The sequence below is a fragment of the Bombina bombina genome, chromosome 5 (assembly GCF_027579735.1).
Source record: "Bombina bombina isolate aBomBom1 chromosome 5, aBomBom1.pri, whole genome shotgun sequence".
NCBI classification, from domain to species: domain Eukaryota; kingdom Metazoa; phylum Chordata; class Amphibia; order Anura; family Bombinatoridae; genus Bombina; species Bombina bombina.
The window spans coordinates 260,756,914-260,777,603 of record NC_069503.1 but is presented as its reverse complement, the minus strand read 5'-3'; the positions used below and the strand labels follow the sequence as shown (position 1 = coordinate 260,777,603).

The window sequence follows — 20,690 nt, the reverse complement described above, 5'->3', positions numbered from 1 at the left end:
ACCTCCAGGGCCAGACCCCACACTCCATGGCCCTCACAGCGACAGACCCCTGCCAGGGCCCCCACTAAACCCACACTTATTTGCTTAGTTACTGATAGGGCAACTGAAAACTCCAGCTTAAGGAATGCACCAGGATCCGTGGAGATACCATTTGTGGGCCCCCCTACTTGCTGGTCCCTCGGCCCAGGTCCTATTTGCCTGGCTGATCAGCCCGCCCCTGCTGCTCACTATATATATATATATATATATATATATATATATATATATATATATATATATATATCTGGGCCCCGGACATGTCTAGCTAAAATTTACCGGGCCTTGAGGTCACTTTGGTTGAGAACCACTGATATATACCATTCATTTGTGCTGCATCTGTGTTAATTTGTGGTGCAAAAATTTGTGTTTATGCCGGTTTAGCTTAGTAGATATTGCACTTTATATTATAGGCCAAGTAACTTCAGTCTCCACCCCCTTTGCACCCCATGTAATTAAATCGCAAAAACAAAATATATCATTAGTTTGTGTTGCATTTGTGTGGATTTGTGCTGCAAAAACAAACTTTTGTGAAGGTTTGGTTCCGGAAATATTGCACATTATATTCCATGGGACCCTAGTCACCCCCTACTTTGCATCCTAACGGCTAGATTTGGAGTTTTGTCGGTAACGACCCAAAAATCTAACGCCGGCTTTTTTCTGGCCGCACCATAAAAATAACTCTGGTATTGAGAGTCCACATAAAGGCTGCGTTAGGCTCCAAAAAAGGAGCGTAGAGCATTTTTAACGCAGCTTCAACTCTCGATACCAGAGTTGCTTACGCAAGCGGCCAGCCTCAAAAACGTGCTCGTGCACGATTCCCCCATAGAAAACAATGGGACTGTTTGAGCTGAAAAAAATCCTAACACCTGCAAAAAAGCCGCGTTCAGCTCTTAACGCAGCCCCATTGTTTGCTATGCGGAAACACTTCCTACGTCTGCACCTAACACCCTAACATGTACCCCGAGTCTAAACACCCCTAACCTTACACTTATTAACCCCTAATCTGCCGCCCCCGCTATCGCTGACACCTGCATATTATTTTTAACCCCTAATCTGCCGCTCCGTAAACTGCCGCTACTTACATTATCCTTATGTACCCCTAATCTGCTGCCCCTAACACCGCCGACCCCTATATTATATTTATTAACCCCTAATCTGCCCCCCACAACGTCGCCTCCACCTGCCTACACTTATTAACCCCTAATCTGCCGAGCGGACCTGAGCGCTACTATAATAAAGTTATTAACCCCTAATCCGCCTCACTAACCCTATAATAAATAGTATTAACCCCTAATCTGCCCTCCCTAACATCGCCGACACCTAACTTCAATTATTAACCCCTAATCTGCCGACCGGAGCTCACCGCTATTCTAATAAATGTATTAACCCCTAAAGTTAAGTCTAACCCTAACACTAACACCCCCCTAAATTAAATATAATTTTAATCTAACAAAATTAATTAACTCTTATTAAATAAAGTATTCCTATTTAAAGCTAAATACTTACCTGTAAAATAAATCCTAATATAGCTACAATATAAATTATAATTACATTGTAGCTATTTTAGGATTAATATTTATTTTACAGGCAACTTTGTAATTATTTTAACCAGGTACAATAGCTATTAAATAGTTAAAAACTATTTAATAGTTACCTAGTTAAAATAATTACAAAATTACCTGTAAAATAAATCCTAACCTAAGTTACAATTAAACCTAACACTATACTATCAATAAATAAATTAAATACAATTCCTACAAATAACTTCAATGAAATAAACTAACTAAAGTACAAAAAATAAAAAAGAACTAAGTTACAAAAAATAAAAAAAATATTTACAAACATAAGAAAAATATTACAACAATTTTAAACTAATTACACCTACTCTAAGCCCCCTAATAAAATAACAAAGCCCCCCAAAATAAAAAAATGCCCTACCCTATTCTAAATTACTAAAGTTTAAAGCTCTTTTACCTTACCAGCCCTGAACAGGGCCCTTTGCGGGGCATGCCCCAAGAAGTTCAGCTCTTTTGCCTGTAAAAAAAAAAAAAAACATACAATACCCCCCCCAACATTACAACCCACCACCCACATACCCCTAATCTAACCCAAACCCCCCTTAAATAAACCTAACACTAAGCCCCTGAAGATCTTCCTACCTTGTCTTCACCCTGCCAGGTTCACCGATCCGTCCTGAAGAGCTCCTCCGATGTCCTGATCCAAGCCCAAGCGGGGGGGCTGAAGAGGTCCATGATCCGGCTGAAGTCTTCATCCAAGCGGGAGCTGAAGAGGTCCATGATCCGGCTGAAGTCTTCATCCAAGCGGGGCAGAAGAGGTCTTCCATCCGATTGAAGTCTTCATCCAAGCGGGATCTTCTATTGTCATCCATCCGGAGCGGAGCGGCAGGATCCTGAAGACCTCCGACGCGGAACATCCATCCTGGCCAACGACTGAACGACGAATGACGGTTCCTTTAAATGACGTCATCCAAGATGGCGTCCCTCGAATTCCGATTGGCTGATAGGATTCTATCAGCCAATCGGAATTAAGGTAGGAATATTCGATCAGCCAATCGGATTGAACTTGATTCTGATTGGCTGTTTCCATCATGGTACCTATTTTCCAGTGATCGTACGCGTGTTGAATGCTCAAATATTTTAGAATACAAAGTTTAATTATGTGCAGTAAATGAGGTAGTATTTGTGTTTTATTTTATTAAAATCAGTGGCTTTTTGGTTACTGATGCATGCTTTGAGGGTTCTATAACGTCCCAGAAACTAAAGGCATTCCTTAAAGAAACACCTTTCCGGATTTGGGCGACATTGGATCATGGTACTTGGAGTTTCAAGGAGATTGCACTCCATTTGCTGGCATCAGAGAGCCGCTATTACAATCAAGGAGACTCCCTGAACTTCATGGAGACTTGGGATGTCTGCAATATTAACCCTCACTTGCTCAGAGTAAATTAGTGGCTAAAAAGGCAAAGCAGGAATTAACAAAACAAATCAGCACTCCAGCAAGTTTTCTTGGATAAGTCAGATCTTTATTAGCATATTTTTCTGTACACATCCATGTCTTTAATATTTTTTAAAGTGTATATCCAACAGAAGTAAATGGAGACGGAGATGAGTCACATGGTCTAAAATATAATGTGCAATATCTCAAAAACCAAACCAGCACAAATATTTGTTTTTGCAGCACAAATCAGCACAAACTAACAGTGTATTTTTTTTATTTTTTATGATTTAATTACATTGGGTGAAAAGTGGGTGGAGATAAGGTCACGTGGGCTACAATATAAAGTGCAATAATGTTCATTTTTGCAGCACAAATCAACACAAATGTAGCACTAACAAATATTATTTTTTTTACCATGATTTAATTATATGGGGGAAAAAGTGGGTAAAGATGAGGTCACATGTACTGAAATATAAAGTGCAATATCTCAGAAACCAGACCGGCACAAATGCTCATTTTTGCAGCACAAATCAGCACAAACACAGCACTAACAAATAGTGTATTGTTTTTCACAATTTAATTACATGGGGTGGAAAGTGGGTGGAGAGTGAGGTCACTTGAGCTAAAATATAATGTGCAATATCTCTGAAATGTAACTGGCACTAACGTTCGTTTTCGTGGCACAAATCAGCACAAACATAGCACTAACGAACAATATATCTTTTTTTATGATTTAATTACATGGGGTGAAAAATGGGTGAGATTAGGTAACATGGGCTGAAATACAAAGTGCAATATCTCAGAAACGAAACCGACACAAATGTTCATTTTTTTGCGGCACAAATCAGCACAAACGCAGCACTAACAAATGGTGTATTGTTTTTCACAATTTAATTACATGGGGTGGAAAGTGGGCGGAGATTGAAGTCACATTGTGCAAAATCTCTGAAATGAAACCGGCACTAACGTTCGTTTTTGTGGCACAAATTATTATTATTATTATCGGTTATTTGTAGAGCACCAACAGATTCCGCAGCAAATCAGCACAAACGTAGCACTAACAAATTATATATTTTTTCAAGATTTAATTACATGGGGTGCCAACTACACATAGCTGTGTGCAATATATTTTTTTAATATTTTTTATTAGATGGTGTTATTATGAACGTAACAATATTTTTTAATGTATTTTGATGTGCTTTATGACACTTTTTTAGTTTTGCAAAACAGTTAACCAGAGCTCTGAAGTTGCAGTAATCATTCTAGCAAAATTGCGATTGCGCTTAAGCAATCGCATTTAATTTCAACTTGTAATACCAGCGGTAACCTTCACTCATAATCTGGCACATCATTTTTTTAAAAAATGTTGCCACCAGGCCCCCTTTTAGCTATTCATTTAAAAAAAAAAAAACATTGAACACCTTTACAATACATCAAAAACAAACATTTTACTATGTGTAAATTGTTTATGCAGGCAGAACAAAATGTTATTTAAGTATAATTCACAAAGGTCAGGTTTAGTTTAATAACTTGAGACAAAACTCACATAATGCTAGAAAACTAACAAATCTGCTATCATTATGTTATTTCACAGGGAGCCAAAAGCTAACCCTGTCTTTGGATTGGAAAATGCCCTGTGATATGGCTACCTAGGATTTCTTGTAGATATAAAGTGATAAAGTCTGGATGTGATGTGTTTTTAGATGCTCTTTTAAGCATACATATTTATACTTCTACAAATCCATGGTGTATGTCATAGAGCTTTAGATGTCTATCTAGCTTTAATGCGTGTACTAAAGGAACCCCTAGAGGAAACTATAGCCATATACAAAACAATAAATACCAGAAGAAGTGGGAAGCAAACAGCATATCATTACTATGTTTTTTGATGATTTTGCCTTCACCATGACATATCGATAGTGCCCCTGGCAAGTATATAATATGTTTTTGAGAACTGTTGCTGTGTTTCTAACAGAAAAAAAATATTTACAAAAGTTTTGTGTTTGAAAAATAACTGTAGGAAATGTAAATTATATATTTTTTTAATTTAAATGGAACGAAAATATAACTAATTATTTAGGAGATTATATAACCAGATTGCATAATCTATAACTTGAGTATTTAAAATAATGGATTTTCACAAATAAATAGGAAACCTTAATTGTAGATTAAAGATAAAAATATATATTGCGTTTACAAAAAAATAATAATAAAAATAATAATATACAAGCAAGGGCCACAAACATTTTTGCACCTCCCCACAACATGTTTTATCAGTTGTAACTAATATACAGTATATATATATATATATATATATATATATATATATATATATATATATATATATATATATATATACATACAGTGCCCTCCACTAATATTGGCACCTTTGGTTATAAATTTGCCAAGATAACAGCTTTTAAGAGTTTTCTCCTATAATGCCTGATGAGGTTGGAAAATACATAGCAAGGGATCTGAGACTATTCCTCCATACAGAATCTCTCTAGATCTTTAAAATTTCATGGTTGATGCTGGTATACTCTCCACTTCCATTCACCCCACAGGTTTTCTATAGGGCTCAAGTTAGCGGACTAGGATGGCCATGGCAGGACCTTGATTTTGTGGTCAGTAAACCATTATTGTGTTGATTTGATGTATGTTTTGGATCATTGCTCTGCTGGAAGACCCAACCACGACCCATTTTAAGCTTTCTAGCAGAGGCAATTAATATTTAATAGAGTCCATGATGCCATGCATCCTAACAAAATGTCCAGGTCCTCTGGCAGAACAACAGCCCCTAAACATTAAAGAGCCACCACCATATTTAACCATGGGCATGAGATACTTTTCCACTTTTCCTCTTTGTATGCATACTTTTCCTCTTTGTATGCGCCAAACTCACCTCTGGTTTTTATTCTAAAAAGCTCTATTTTGGTTTCATCTGACTGTAGAACCCGATCCCATTTGAAGTTCCCGTAGTGTCTGGAAAACTGAAGATTTTTGAGTTAGTTTTTGGATGAGAGTAGAGGCTTTTTTCTTGAAACCCTTCCAACCAACTTGTGGTGATGTAGGTGACGTCAGATTGTAGTTTTGGAGACTTTCTGACCCCATGACGCAACTAACTTAATTATTGCCCTAATGGTAGAAAATGGCATGTTCAATGCTTTTGCTATTTTCTTATAGCCACTTTCATTTGTGAAACTCAACAGCCTTTTACCGCACATCACAGCTATATTCCGTGGTCTTTCCCATTGTGACAAATGACTAAGGGAACTTGGCTTATGTGTTACCTCATATCTATACCCCTGTGAAACAGGAAGTAATGGTTGAACAATTTCTTGTTCCTAGTCACCCAGGTGTACTAAAAATGTAAAATATCAATGGCAATATACTTCAAATATATTTTTCTTATATGAATTCATAGGGATGCAAATAATTCTGCCACACATATATTTAATACATTTTTTTTTTTTTTAGATAAACGCGTGAGGTGTTTTCAATTGTTTGAGATCCATGAGAGCAGAGTGTTTTTGTGTATTTTCTGAACAAAAGATCAAAAGGTTAAACAATAAAGACAATTTTTCACAGCCTTCTTTGTTCATATTTGTCATGGGTGCCAATAATAGTGTAGGCACTATCTATCTATCTATCTATCTATCTATCTATCTATCTATCTATATATATATATATATATATATATATATATATATATATATATATATATATATATATATATATAATATATATATATATGATCCATGTACTTGCAGCTATATTTACACCAGATATAACTATAAGATATCAGGACATTGCCCCTGCAGTCCCCTCATGCCAGCAATATGCCAAATTAAACTTCAGATGAGATCCATGATGTGAGCAGCCCACTACCACTGGTGCTTTTAACAGCAAATCCAGGAAGTTGTCCTTATCAGCCAATGAACATTTGAAGGAAGCAGTGCACTCTTATTACAGTATTAGTTTCAATGTAAATTTAAACAACTTTTACTTAACATTTTTTCAGGCATACAAAAAAATCAGTGAAAAATGCATGATATCATTTTTTTTTAAATTATTTTTAGCTTAATCATAGGGACCAAACCAGAACTGACTGATAATTTATAATTCATTTATCTGTATAAATTAGAAGTGTGTATATTTGAAAAATTCAGATCGGCTGAATCAATTGTTACGAATATTTAAAAAAACTTACGGATAGATTACGAGTTGTGCGTTAGGCTTAAAAAACAGCGATGGCCGGTGCCAACGCTGCTTTTTAATGCCCGCTGGTATTACGAGCCTTGCAGGTACAGGTGTACCACTCACTTTTTTGTCCAGACTCGGAAATACCGCAAATCCACTTAAGTGAATTGCGTATCCTATTCAATGGGTCTCGCATAGTGCCGGTATTACGAGTCTGACAAAAAGTGAGCGGTAGACCCTCTCCTGTCAAGACTGGTACCGCATTTAAAAGTCAGTAGTTAAGAGTTTTACACTACAACGCCGTAGCATAAAACTCTTAAGTAAAGTGCTAAAAAGTACACTAACACCGATAAACTACCTATTAACCCCTAAACTGAGCCCCCCCCACATCGCAAACACTCAAAAAAAATGTAACCCCTAATCTGCCGAACCGGACAGCGCCGCCACTATAATAAATATATTAACCCCTAAACCGCTGCACTCCCGCCTCGCAAACACTAGTTACATTTTATTAACCTCTAATCTGCCGTCCCTAACATCGCCGACACCTACCTACATTTATTAACCCCTAATCTGCTGCCCCTAACGTCGACGCCACTATATTAAAGTTATTAACCCCTAAATCTAAGTCTAACCCTAACCCCCCCTAACTTAAATATAATTTAAATAAATATAAATAAAATAACTATCATTAACTAAATTATTCCTATTTAAAACTAAATACTTACCTATAAAATAAACCCTAAGCTAGCTACAATATAACTAATAGTTACATTGTAGCTAGCTTAGGGTTTATTTCTCTTGTAAGGTGTATCCAGTCCACGGATCATCCATTACTTGTGTTATATTCTCATTCCCAACAGGAAGTTGCAAGAGGACACCCACAGCAGAGCTGTAATATAGCTCCTCCCCTAACTGTCATAGCCAGTCATTCTCTTGCAACTCTCAACAAGCTAGGATGTTGTAGGAGAGAGAGGTTAAATATAGTTAGTTTATTTTCTTCAATCAAAAGTTTGTTATTTTTAAATAGTACCGGAGTTGTGCTATTTTATCTCAGGCAGTAAATAGAAGAAGAATCTGCCTGAGGTTTCTATGATCTTAGCAGGTTGTAAATAAGATCCATTGCTATTCTCACATATGTCTGAGGGGATTACACAGATGAGGTAACTTCAGCGAGAGAATGGCGTGCAGTTTATTCTGCTATTAGGTATGTGCAGTTATATTTTTTTCTAGAGATGGAAAACACTAGAAAATGCTGCTGATACCGGATTAATGTAAGTTAAGCCTGAATACAGTGATTTAATAACGACTGGTATCATGCTTACTCCCAGGGGTAATACCCTTATGATATTGCAATATAAACGTTTGCTGGCATGTTTAATCGTTTTTATATATGCATTGGTGATAAAACTTTATTGGGGCCTAGTTTTTTCCACATGGCTGGCTTAAATTTTGACTAGAAACAGTTTTACTGAGGCTTTCCACTGTTATAGTATAAAAGTTACAGTTGGTGCAGTTAAAATTACAAACTGTGACATCCAGCTTCCCTCAAAAGCCCTCTGAATGCTATAGGACATCTCTAAAGGGCTCAAAGGCTTTCCAAAGTCGTTTATTGGGGAAGGTAGGACCACAGCTTGCTGTGGCAGTTGGTTGTGACTGTTAAAAAAAAAAAAAACCCCGTCTATTTCGTTTTTTTGATCCGTTTTTTTGAACTAAGGGGTTAATCATTCATTTGCAAGTGGATGAAATGCTCTGCTAGCCTATTACATACACTGTAAAAATGTCGTTTTTTTTACTGCATTTTTTCACTGTTTTTCAAATTCTGACAAAATTTGTTTCTCTTAAAGGCACAGTACCGTTTTTTATATTTGCTTGTTAACTTGATTTAAAGTGTTTTCCAAGCTTGCTAGTCTCATTGCTAGTCTGTATAAACATGTCTGACATAGAAGAAACTCCTTGTTCATTATGTTTAAAAGCCATGGTGGAACCCCCTCTTAGAATGTGTACCAAATGTACTGATTTCATTTTATGCAATAAAGATCATATTCTGTTTTTAAAAAAATTATCACCAGAGGAATCTGACGAGGGGAAAGTTATGCCGACTAACTCTCCCCACGTGTCAGACCCTTTGACTCCCGCCCAAGGGACTCACGCTCAAATGGCGCCAAGTACATCTAGGGCGCCCATAGCGTTTACTTTACAAGACATGGCGGCAGTCATGGATAATACACTGTCAGCGGTATTAGCCAGACTACCTGAACTTAGAGGTTAGCGAGATAGCTCTGGGGTGAGACAAAATGCAGAGCATACTGACGCTTTAAGAACCATGTCTGATACATACTGCCTCACAATATGCAGAAGCTGAGGAAGGAGAGCTTCAGTCAGTGGGTGATGTTAATGACTCAGGAAAGATACCTGATTCTAAAATTTCTACATTTAAATTTAAGCTTGAACACCTCCGCGTGTTACTTAGGAAGGTTTTAGCTGCTCTGAATGACTGTGATACCATTGCAGTGCCAGAGAAATTTTGTAGACTGGATAAATGCTTTGCAGTGCCGGTGTGTACTGATGTTTTTCCAATACCTAAAAGGTTTACAGAAATTATTAATAAGGAATGGGATAGACCAGGTGTGCCGTTCTCTTCCCCTCCGATTTTTAGAAAAATGTTTTCCAATAGACGCCACCACACGGGACTTATGGCAGACAGTCCCTAAGGTGGAGGGAGCAGTTTCTACTCTAGCAAAGCGTACTACTATCCCTGTCGAGGACAGTTGTGCTTTTTTAGAGCCAATGGATAAAAAATTAGACGGTTACCTTAAGAAAATATTTATTCAACAAGGTTTTATCCTACAGCCCATTGCATGCATTGCCCCTGTCACTGCTGCTGCGGCGTACTGGTTTCAGTCTCTGGAAGAGGCTTTACAGGTAGAGACTCCATTGTATGACATACTTGGCAAACTTAGAGCACTTAATCTAGCCAATTATTTTATTTCTGATGCCATTGTTCATTTGAATAAACTAACGGCTAAGAATTCTGGTTTTGCTATACAGGCGCGCAGAGCGCTATGGCTTAAATCATGGTCAGCTGACATGACTTTAAAATCTAAGCTACTTAACATTCCCTTCAAGGGGCAGACCCTATTCGGGCCTGGTTTGAAGGAGATTATTGCTGATATCATGGGAGGAAAAGGTTGTGCCCTTCCTCAGGACAGGTCCAAATCTAGGGCCAAACAGTCTAATTTTCGTGCCTTTCGAAACTTCAAGGCAGGTGCGGCATCAACTTCCTCTAATAATAAACAAGAGGGAACTTTTGCTCAATCCAAGACGGTCTGGAGACCAAACCAGTCCTGGAAAAAAGGTAAGCAGGTCAAAAAGCCTGCTGCTGCCTCTAAGACAGCATGAATGAATGACCCCCTATCCGGTAACGGATCTAGTAGGGGGCAGACTTTCACTCTTCGCCCAGGCGTGGGCAAGAGATGTTCAGGATCCCTGGGCGTTGGAAATTATATCCCAGGGATATCTTCTGGACTTCAAAGCTTCCCCCCCAAAAGGGAGATTTCACCTGTCACAATTATCTGCAAACCAGATAAAGAGTGAGGCATTCTTACACTGTGTACGAGACCTCCTAGTTATGGGAGTGATCCATCCAGTTCCAAAGGAGGAACAGGAACAGGGTTTTTACTCAAATCTGTTTGTGGTTCCCAAAAAAGAGTGAATCTTCAGACCGATTTTGGATCTAAAGATCTTAAACAAATTCCTCAAAGTTCCGTCGTTCAAGATGGAAACTATTCGTACCATCCTACCACTGATCCAGGAGGGTCAATATATGACTACAGTGGATCTAAAGGATGCTTATCTTCACATTCCGATACACAAAGATCATCATCGGTTTCTCAGGTTTGCCTTTCAAGACAGGCATTACCAGTTGTAGCTCTTCCCTTTGGATTAGCTACAGCCCCAAGAATCTTTACAAAGGTTCTAGGGTCGCTTTTGGCGGTCCTAAGGCCGCAGGGCATTGCAGTAGCCCCTTATTTAGACGACATCCTGATACAGGCGTCAAACTTCCAAATTGCCAAGTCTCATACGGACGTAGTACTTGCATTTCTGAGGTCGCATGGGTGGAAAGTGAACGAGGAAAAGTGTTCTCTATCCCCACTCACAAGAGTTTCCTTTCTAGGGACTCTGATAGATTCTGTAGAAATGAAAATTTACCTTGACGGAGTCCAGGTTATCAAAGCTTCTAAATTCCTGTTGGGTTCTTCATTCCATTCCGCGCCCTTTGGTGGCTCAGTGTATGGAAGTAATCGGCTTAATGGTAGAGGCAATGGACATAGTGCCGTTTGCATGCTTACATCTCAGACCGCTGCAACTATGCAGGCTCAGTCAGTGGAGCGGGGATTACACAGATTTGGCCCCTCAACTGAATCTGGACCAAGAGACCAGGGATCCTCTTCCCTGGTGGCTATCTCGGGTCCATCTGTCCAAAGGTATGACCTTCGCAGGCCAGATTGGACTATTGTAACAACAAATGCCAGCCTTCTAGGTTGGGGTGCAGTCTGGAACTCCCTGAAGGCTCAGGGATCGTGGACTCAGGAGGAGTCTCTCCTTCCAATAAATATTCTGGAACTAAGAGCGATATTCAAGGCTCTTCAGGTTTGGCCTCAGTTAGCAACTCTGAGGTACATCAGATTTCAGTCGGTCAACATCACGACTGTAGCTTACATCAACCATCGAGGGGGAACAAGAAGTTCTCTAGAGATGTTAGAAGTTTCAAAAATAATTCACTGGGCAGAGATTCACTCTTGCCACCTATCAGCTATCCATATCCCAGGTGTAGAGCACTGGGAGGCGGATTTTCTAAGTCGTCAGACTTTTCATCCGGGAGAGTGGGAACTCCATCCGGAGGTATTTGCACAACTGATTCTCCGTTGGGGCAAACCAGAACTGGGTCTCATGGCGTCTCGCCAGAACGCCAAGCTTCCGTGTTACGGATCCAGGTCCAGGGATCCCAAGGCAACACTGATAGATACTCTAGCAGCGCCCTGGTCTTTCAACCTGGCTTATGTGTTTCCACCGTTTCCTCTGCTCCCTCGACTGATTGCCAAGATCAAGCAGGAGAGAGCATCGGTGATTCTGATAGCACCTGCGTGGCCACGCAGGACCTGGTATGCAGATCTAGTGGACATGTCATCCTTTCCACCATGGTCTCTGCCTCTGAGACAGGACCTTCTACTTCAGGGTCCTTTCAACCATCCAAATCTAATTTCTCTGAGGCTGACTGCCTGGAGATTGAATGCTTGATTTTATCAAAGCGTGGCTTCTCCGAGTCAGTTATTGATACCTTAATACAGGCACGAAAGCCTGTCACCAGGAAAATTTACCATAAGGTATGGCGTAGATATCTTTATTGGTGTGAATCCAAGGGTTACTCATGGAGTAAGGTCAGGATTCCTAGGATTTTATCTTTTCTCCAAGAAGGTTTGGAAAAAGGATTGTCAGCTAGTTTCTTAAAGGGACAGATTTTTGCTCTGTCTATTCTGTTGCACTAGCGTCTGGCAGATGTTCCAGACGTTCAGGCATTTTGTCAGGCTTTAGTTTGAATCAAGCCTGTGTTTAAACCTGTTGCTCCACCATGGAGCTTAAACTTGGTTCTTAAGGTTCTTCAAGGAGTTCCGTTTGAACCTCTTCATTCCATAGATATCAAACTTTTATCTTGGAAAGTTCTTTTTTTTTTTTTTTTGGTAGCTATTTCCTCGGCTCGTAGAGTCTCTGAGCTATCTGCCTTACAATGTGATTCTCCTTATCTGATTTTTCATATGGATAAGGTAGTCCTGCGTACCAAACCTGGGTTCTTACCTAAGGTGGTATCTAACAAGAATATCAATCAAGAGATTGTGGTTCCATCCTTGTGTTACACAATCTGGACGTGGTCTGTGCTTTAAAGTTTTACTTACAAGCTACTAAAGATTTTCGTCAAACATCTGCTTTGTTTGTTGTCTACTCTGGACAGAGGAGAGGTCAAAAGGCTTTGGCAACCTCTTTTTCTTTTTGGCTAAGAAGCTTAATCCGCTTAGCCTATGAGACTGCTGGACAGCAGCCTCCTGAAAGGATTACAGCTCATTCCACTAGAGCTGTGGCTTCCACTTGGGCCTTTAAAAATGAGGCTTCTGTTGAACAGATTTGCAAGGCGGCGACTTGGTCTTCGCTTCATACTTTTTCAAAATTTTACAAATTTGATACTTTTGCTTCTTCGGAGGCTATATTTGGGAGAAAGGTTTTACAGGCAGTGGTTCCTTCCATTTAAGTTCCTGCCTTGTCCCTCCCTTCATCCGTGTACTTTAGCTTTGGTATTGGTATCCCACAAGTAATGGATGATCCGTGGACTGGATACACCTTACAAGAGAAAACACAATTTATGCTTACCTGATAAATTTATTTCTCTTGTGGTGTATCCAGTCCACGGCCCGCCCTGTCATTTTAAGGCAGGTAATTTTTAAATTTAAACTACAGTAACCACTACACCCTATGGTTCCTCCTTTCTCGGCTTGTTTTCGGTCGAATGACTGGCTATGACAGTTAGGGGAGGAGCTATATTACAGCTCTGCTGTGGGTGTCCTCTTGCAACTTCCTGTTGGGAATGAGAATATCCCACAAGTAATGGATGATCCGTGGACTGGATACACCACAAGAGAAATAAATTTATCAGGTAAGCATAAATTGTGTTTTTTATTTTACAGGCAAGTTTGTATTTATTTTAACTAGGTAGAATAGTTATTAAATAGTTATTAACTATTTAATAACTACCTGGCTAAAATAAATACAAATTTACCTGTAAAATAAAACCTAACCTAAGTTACGATTACACCTAACACTACCACTATAATTAAATTAATTCCCTAAATTAAATAAAATTATCTAAAGTACTAAAAAAAACATAAATTACAGAAAATAATAAAAAAAATTACAAGATTTTTAAACTAATTACACCTAATCTAATCCCCCTAACAAAATAAAAAAGCCCCCCCCAAAATAAAAAAGCCCTACCCTACACTAAATTACAAATAGCCCTTAAAAGGGCCTTTTGTGGGGCATTGCCCTAAAGTAATCAGCTCCTTTACCTGTAAAAAAAAATACAAATCCCCCCCCAACATTAAAACCCACCACCCACACAACCAACCCTACTCTAAAACCCACCCAATCCCCCCTTAAAAAAACATAACACTAAACCCCTGAAGATCACCCTATCAGGAGACGTCTTCATCCAACTTGGCAGAAGTGGTCCTCCAGACGGGCAGAAGTCTTCATCCAAGCCAGGCAGAAGTGGTCCTCCAGATGGGCAAAAGTCTTCATCCAGATGACATCTTCTATCTTCATCCATCCGGCGCGGAGCGGGTCCATCTTCAAGACATCTGACGCGGCGCATCCTCTTCATCTGGAGTCTTCTTACTAAATGATGGTACCTTTAAGTGACGTCATCCAAGATGGCGTCCCTTTAATTATGATTGGCTGATAGAATTCTATCAGCCAATCAGAATTAAGGTAGAAAAAATCATATTGGCTGATGCAATCAGCCAATAGGATTGAGCTTGCATTCTATTGGCTGATTGGAACAGCCAATAGAATGTCAGCTCAATCCTATTGGCTGATTGCATCAGCCAATAGGATTGAACTTCAATCCTATTGACTGCATCAGCCAATAGGATTTTTTCTACCTTAATTCTGATTGGCTAATAGAATTCTATCAGCCAATCGAAATTGAAGGGACACCATCTTGGATGACGTCACTTCAAGGTACCATCATTTAGTAAGAAGACTCCGGATGAAGAGGATGTTCCGCGTCGGATGTCTTGAAGATGGACCCGCTCCGCGCCAGATGGATGAAGATAGAAGATGCCGTCTGGATGAAGACTTCTGCCCATCTGGAGGACCACTTCTGCCCCGCTTGGATGAAGACTTCTGCCCGTCTGGAGGACCACTTCTGCCCGGTTGGATGAAGACGTCTCCCGGTAGGGTGATCTTCAGGGGGTTAGTGTTAGGTTTTTTTTAAGGGGGGATTGGGTGGGTTTTAGAATAGGGTTGGTCATGTGGGTGGTGGGTTTTAATGTTGGGGGGGGGATTTGTATTTTACAGGTGAAAGAGCTGATTACTTTGGGGCAATGCCCCGCAAAAGGCCCTTTTAAGGGCTATTTGTAATTTAGTGTAGGGTAGGGCTTTTTTATTTTGGGGGGCTTTTTTATTTTGTTAGGGGGATTATATTAGGTGTAATAAGTTTAAAAATCTTGTAATTCTTTTATTATTTTCTGTAATTTAGTGGTTTTTTTGTACTATAGATAATTGTATTTAATTTAGTTAATTTATTTAATTATAGTGTAGTGTTAGGTGTAATTGGAACTTAGTTTAGGTTTTATTTTACAGGTACTTTTGTCTTTATTTTAGCTAGGTAGTAATTAAATAGTTAATAACTATTTAGTAACTATTGTACCTAGTTAAAATAAATACAAACTTGCCTGTAATATAAAAATAAACCCTAAGCTAGATACAATGTAACCATTAGTTATATTGTAGCTATCTTAGGGTTTATTTTATAGGTAAGTATTTAGTTTTAAATAGGAATAATTTAGTTAATGATAGTTATTTTATTTAAATTTATTTTAATTATATTTAAGTTAAGGGGGTGTTAGTGTTAGGGTTAGACTTAGGTTTAGGGTTTAATAACCTTAATATAGTGGCAGCGACGTTGGGGGTGGCAGATTAGGGGTTAATAAGTGTAGGTAGGTTACAGCGACATTGGGGGCAGCAGATTAGGGGTTAATAAATAGCATGTAGGTGTCAGCGATGTTGGGGGCAGCAGATTAGGGGTTCATAAGTAAAATGTAAGTGGCGGCGGTGTCCGGAGCGGCAGATTAGGGGTTAATAATATAATGTAGGTGTTGGCGATGTTGGGGGGCGGCAGATTAGGGGTTAATAAGTGTAAGATTAGGGGTGTTTAGATAATTTCTTTTTTTATTTTGTGTAATTTAGTGTTTGGTTTTTTGTAATTTAGTTAATTGTATTTAATTTAGGTAATTTATTTAATTGTAGTATAAGGTTAGGTGCTAGTGTAACTCAGGTTAGGTTTTATTTTACAGGTAACTTTGTATTTATTTTAGCTAGGTAGTTAGTAAATAGTTAATAACTATTTAGTAACTATTCTACCTAGTTAAAATAAATACAAACTTACCTGTGAAATAAAAATAAAACCTAAGATAAATACAATGTAACTATTAGTTTAGTATTTATTTTACAGGTATTTAAATAGGAATTATTTAGGTAATGATAGTAATTTTTATTTAGATGTATTTTAATTATATTTTAAGTTAGAGGGGGTGTTAGGGTTAGACTTAGGTTTAGGGGTTAATAAATTTAGTATAGTGGCGGTGACGTTGGGGCGGCAGATTAGGGGTTAATAATTGTAGGTAGGTGGCAGCGATGTTAGGGGGTGGCAGATTAGGGGTTAATAATATTTAACTAGTGTTTGCGGAGCGGGAGTGCGGCAGTTTAGGGGTTAATATGTTTATTATAGTGGCGGCGATGTCTGGAGCGGCAGATTAGGGGTTAATAATTTTATTTTAGTGTTTGCGATGCTGGAGGGCTTCGGTTTAGGGGTTAATAGGTAGTTTATGGGTGTTAGTGTACTTTTTAGCACTTTAGTTATGAATTTTATGCTACAGCTTTGTAGAGTAAAACTCATAACTACTGACTTTAGATTGCGTTACGAATCTTGCAGGATAGGCTGTACCACTCACCTTTTGACCTCCCAGAAAAAGCTTGTAATATCGGCGCTATGGAAGTCCCATTGAAAAAAGACTGCGCAAATTGCATAAGTTAATTTGCGTTACGGCCAAAAAAGTGTGCGGTACAGCTTTTTTGACAAGACTCGTAATAGCAGGGGTAGTGAAAAAGCAACGTTATAACCCATAACGCTGCTTTTTTACTCATAACGCAAAACTCGTAATCTAGCCGATAGATATTTACAGTTAAAAGACCAATGACCTTACATAAGTAAAAAGCAAGCTAACAGACGTTAAAAGAGATCATTTATAAAATTTAATAAAAGCGATACTTCACTAAACTTAAAACCAACAGATTAAATGAACCATACATTGATTTAATTAAACTATTGATTTTAATGTCTTGTTGGTTGCAGTTGGAGAGATGCCTGGGAAATGCCCAGCAAATACAGATTTTGTATGCAAAAACAAGAAGTGTATTGAATCCCACCTTGTCTGTGACTACAAACCGGATTGTATAGACTCATCAGATGAAACCGACTGCAGTAAGTAAAGAATGAATTACATTAATAAATTAGAAGACACTGTATAAAATATATATTTGTAATGTATTATTTTTTCTAAGGCAATAGTAGGCTAAATCATAAAAAGGGGAAGTAGAGAAAAAAATTAACTATAGTATGATATGTATTCGTTATTGAAACGTATCATAGCTGTAATTGTAATGTTATGTTTAATTTAAATGAACAGAGGTTTAGGTAATTTTATACATTTTAAAAAAACAATGCTTTCCATTTTTTGTGCGCCATTCAATTTTATTATAGGCAAGGTGTTAGGAGAAGATGATAAATTAAAATTGAGTTTAATTACAAACCTACTTATTCAACAATGGAATTAAGCATACAAATACAATAAAAATCTAATAAAATGTGGATCCACAATTTCACAAATTAAGTGATAAACATATAAAAAAATGCTACATTCATAAAAACTACAATGTGTGAATGTAGTGAAGAATGAGACTCCAAATGATGGGTTGGAGACCAATGTTGGGTAGGGTGCAAATAGTGTAAAATAGTGTGAAATAAATTATACTGAAAAACACAGTAATGCTGTATGATGAATTTAGGTGTTGAATGCCTATGGTTGAGTTGATCAGTTGAGGAAAATTTATGTAACAAATGTGTGAACAATTGTGATTAAAAAATAATTAAAAAAATAAAAATAAATTCACAACGGTGCAAAAAATATATGCAAAAAAGGGGAAAACGGTTGGAAATGATGCTTAAACAAGACAAAAATTCAAAACTTCAGACAAAAAAATGTGAAAAATTGTGAAAAAATTGTGCACAAAAAGATAAAAAAAGAACAAAGTCGTTTAGTTGTAATCCAATAGACTAGTGGCATGCACTTAGTCTAAGTGTGCAAATAGTGTGTGTAGAGTCTATTAAATCAATTGTTTTAAAACAACCTTATTTTCCTGGTAGTGGGATTCCTTTATAGTTCCTGATGGTGAGAATCCAGCCGATGGTCTTTAGGTGTCTCCCAGTGGGTCGACTGAAATTCCTGTTCCTGGTGGTGAGAACCCTTGGATTTGGATCTGAGATCCTATTTGGATATCTTGAAATTGTATTAGTAATGTCCTTAAAGGTAAAACAACAGATAGTGTAGATGGTACAAAATCGTTTGTGGAAATGAAATAGTGCTTACCAGCTATGGTCAATGCGTTTCGGCCTCCTCAAGGCCTTTCTCAAAACTGATAGCTGGTTGTTGTTAGTGTCAATTTATAGTGGTAATTTGCGCCATTTCACATAGTTGGGGGACGTGGCTAATTTCCTGGAAGTGTTATTACATAGTAAAGGTCATATTCGTATAAAATATAATTTGACTTAGATGTTCCTATTTTGTTATACTTGATCATTTGTATTTATACATTGTGATTAGATTTACCTGAGTGTCTAAGTGACAGTATGCTCATTTATTTATTTTGAGTATGCGCCCTACTGCCATAATTAAATCAATTTCATTGGGCGTGACGTCATATCCTCTTATCCATGATTGGTTCAGGGTTTGTTTATTCTCTAAAGGGACCATGTGCATTTGTGGTCTCTTTGTTGATTGGTTATGGCATTTGCTGATATGTCAATAATACGGCTCTTTTTTCATATTCTTATGTGAGATCGATATTTTTGGTATTGTTCTAATATGTGAATCGGACATATTATCTAAAATACTAAAGGAGTTTTACACGTGTTTAGATACTATCACTTAGATACCTTTGAAAGTGCTTATATCTATCATGATATATCGTTATATGAGAAGTGATTCCCTATTAGCTTGGATGGAGTGAGAGGTTTATTTCTCTTGTTAAGTGTATCCAGTCCACGGATCATCCATTACTTATGGAATATATTCTCCTTCCCAACAGGAAGTTGCAAGAGTCCACCCACAGCAAAGCTGCTATATAGCTCCTCCCCTAACTGCCATACTCAGTCATTCTCTTGTAAGCCTCAACATAGATAGGAGGTTGTGAGAGTCTGTGGTGATTTATACTTAGTTTATTCTTCAATCAAAAGTTTGTTATTTTTAAATGGCACCGGAGTGTGCTGTTTATCTCAGGCAGTATTTGGAAGAAGAATCTGCCTGTGTTTTTCTATGATCTTAGCAGACGTAACTGAGATCCATTTGCTGTTCTCACACATTCTGAGGAGTGAGGTACTTCAGAGGGGGAACGGCGTGCAGGTTTTCCTGCAGTTAAGGTATGTGCAGTAAAATATTTTTCTAGGAATGGAATTGACTAAGAAAATACTGCTGATACCGAAGTAATGTAAGTAAAGCCTTAAATGCAGCAATAGCGACTGGTATCAGGCTTATTAATAGAGATACATACTCTTATAAAAATGTGTTTTAAAACGTTTGCTGGCATGTTTAATCGTTTTTTAACGTACATTGGTGATAACGCTGTAATGTTGGTATAGCCTTAAATGCAGTAAAAGCGACTGGTATCAGGCTTATTAATAGAGATACATACTCTTGTAAAAATGTGTTTTAAAACGTTTGCTGGCATGTTTAATCGTTTTTTAACATATGTTTGGTGATAAAACTTATTGGGGCCTAAGTTTTTTCCACATGGCTGGCTTAAATTTTGCATAGAAACAGTTAACTGAAGCTTCCCACTGTTGTAATATGAGTGGGAAGGGCCTAATTTAGCGCTTTTTTGCGCAGTTAAAATTACAAAATGAATCATCCAGATTCCCTCAGCAGTCCCATGAATACTACAGGACATTTCTAAAGGGCTAAAAAGACTTCCAAAATCGTTTATAGGGAAGGTAATCCACAGCTCTGCTGTGGCAGTTTGTTGTGTCTGTTTTTAAAAACGTCTATGTCATTTTTTTTTATCTGTTTTTTGCATTAAGGGGTTAATCATCCATTTGCAAATGGGTGCAATGCTCTGTTACCTTATTACATGTACTGTAAAAATTTTGTTTGTTTTACTGCCTTTTTTCACTGTTTTTCAAATTTTGACAAAATTTGTTTCTCTTAAAGGCACAGTAACGTTTTATATATTTGCTTGTTAACTTGATTTAAAGTGTTTTCCAAGCTTACTAGTCTCATTATTAGTCTGTTCTAACATGTCTGACATAGAGGAAGCTCTGTGTTCATTATGTTTTAAAGCCATGGTGGAACCCCATCTTAGAATGTGTACCAGATGTACTGATTTCA

At 37.9% G+C, this 20,690-nt stretch overlaps 1 protein-coding gene across 1 annotated transcript in view; it reads left to right on the top strand.

Moving 5' to 3' along the window:
* Positions 1-20,690, top strand: part of MALRD1 (MAM and LDL receptor class A domain containing 1) — a 998,487-nt gene that overhangs the window by 616,806 nt on the left and 360,991 nt on the right. The window contains exon 22 of the mRNA XM_053715701.1: positions 17,384-17,512. Coding sequence (XP_053571676.1) covers positions 17,384-17,512 — 129 coding nt within the window. The remainder of the gene's footprint in view (positions 1-17,383; positions 17,513-20,690) is intronic.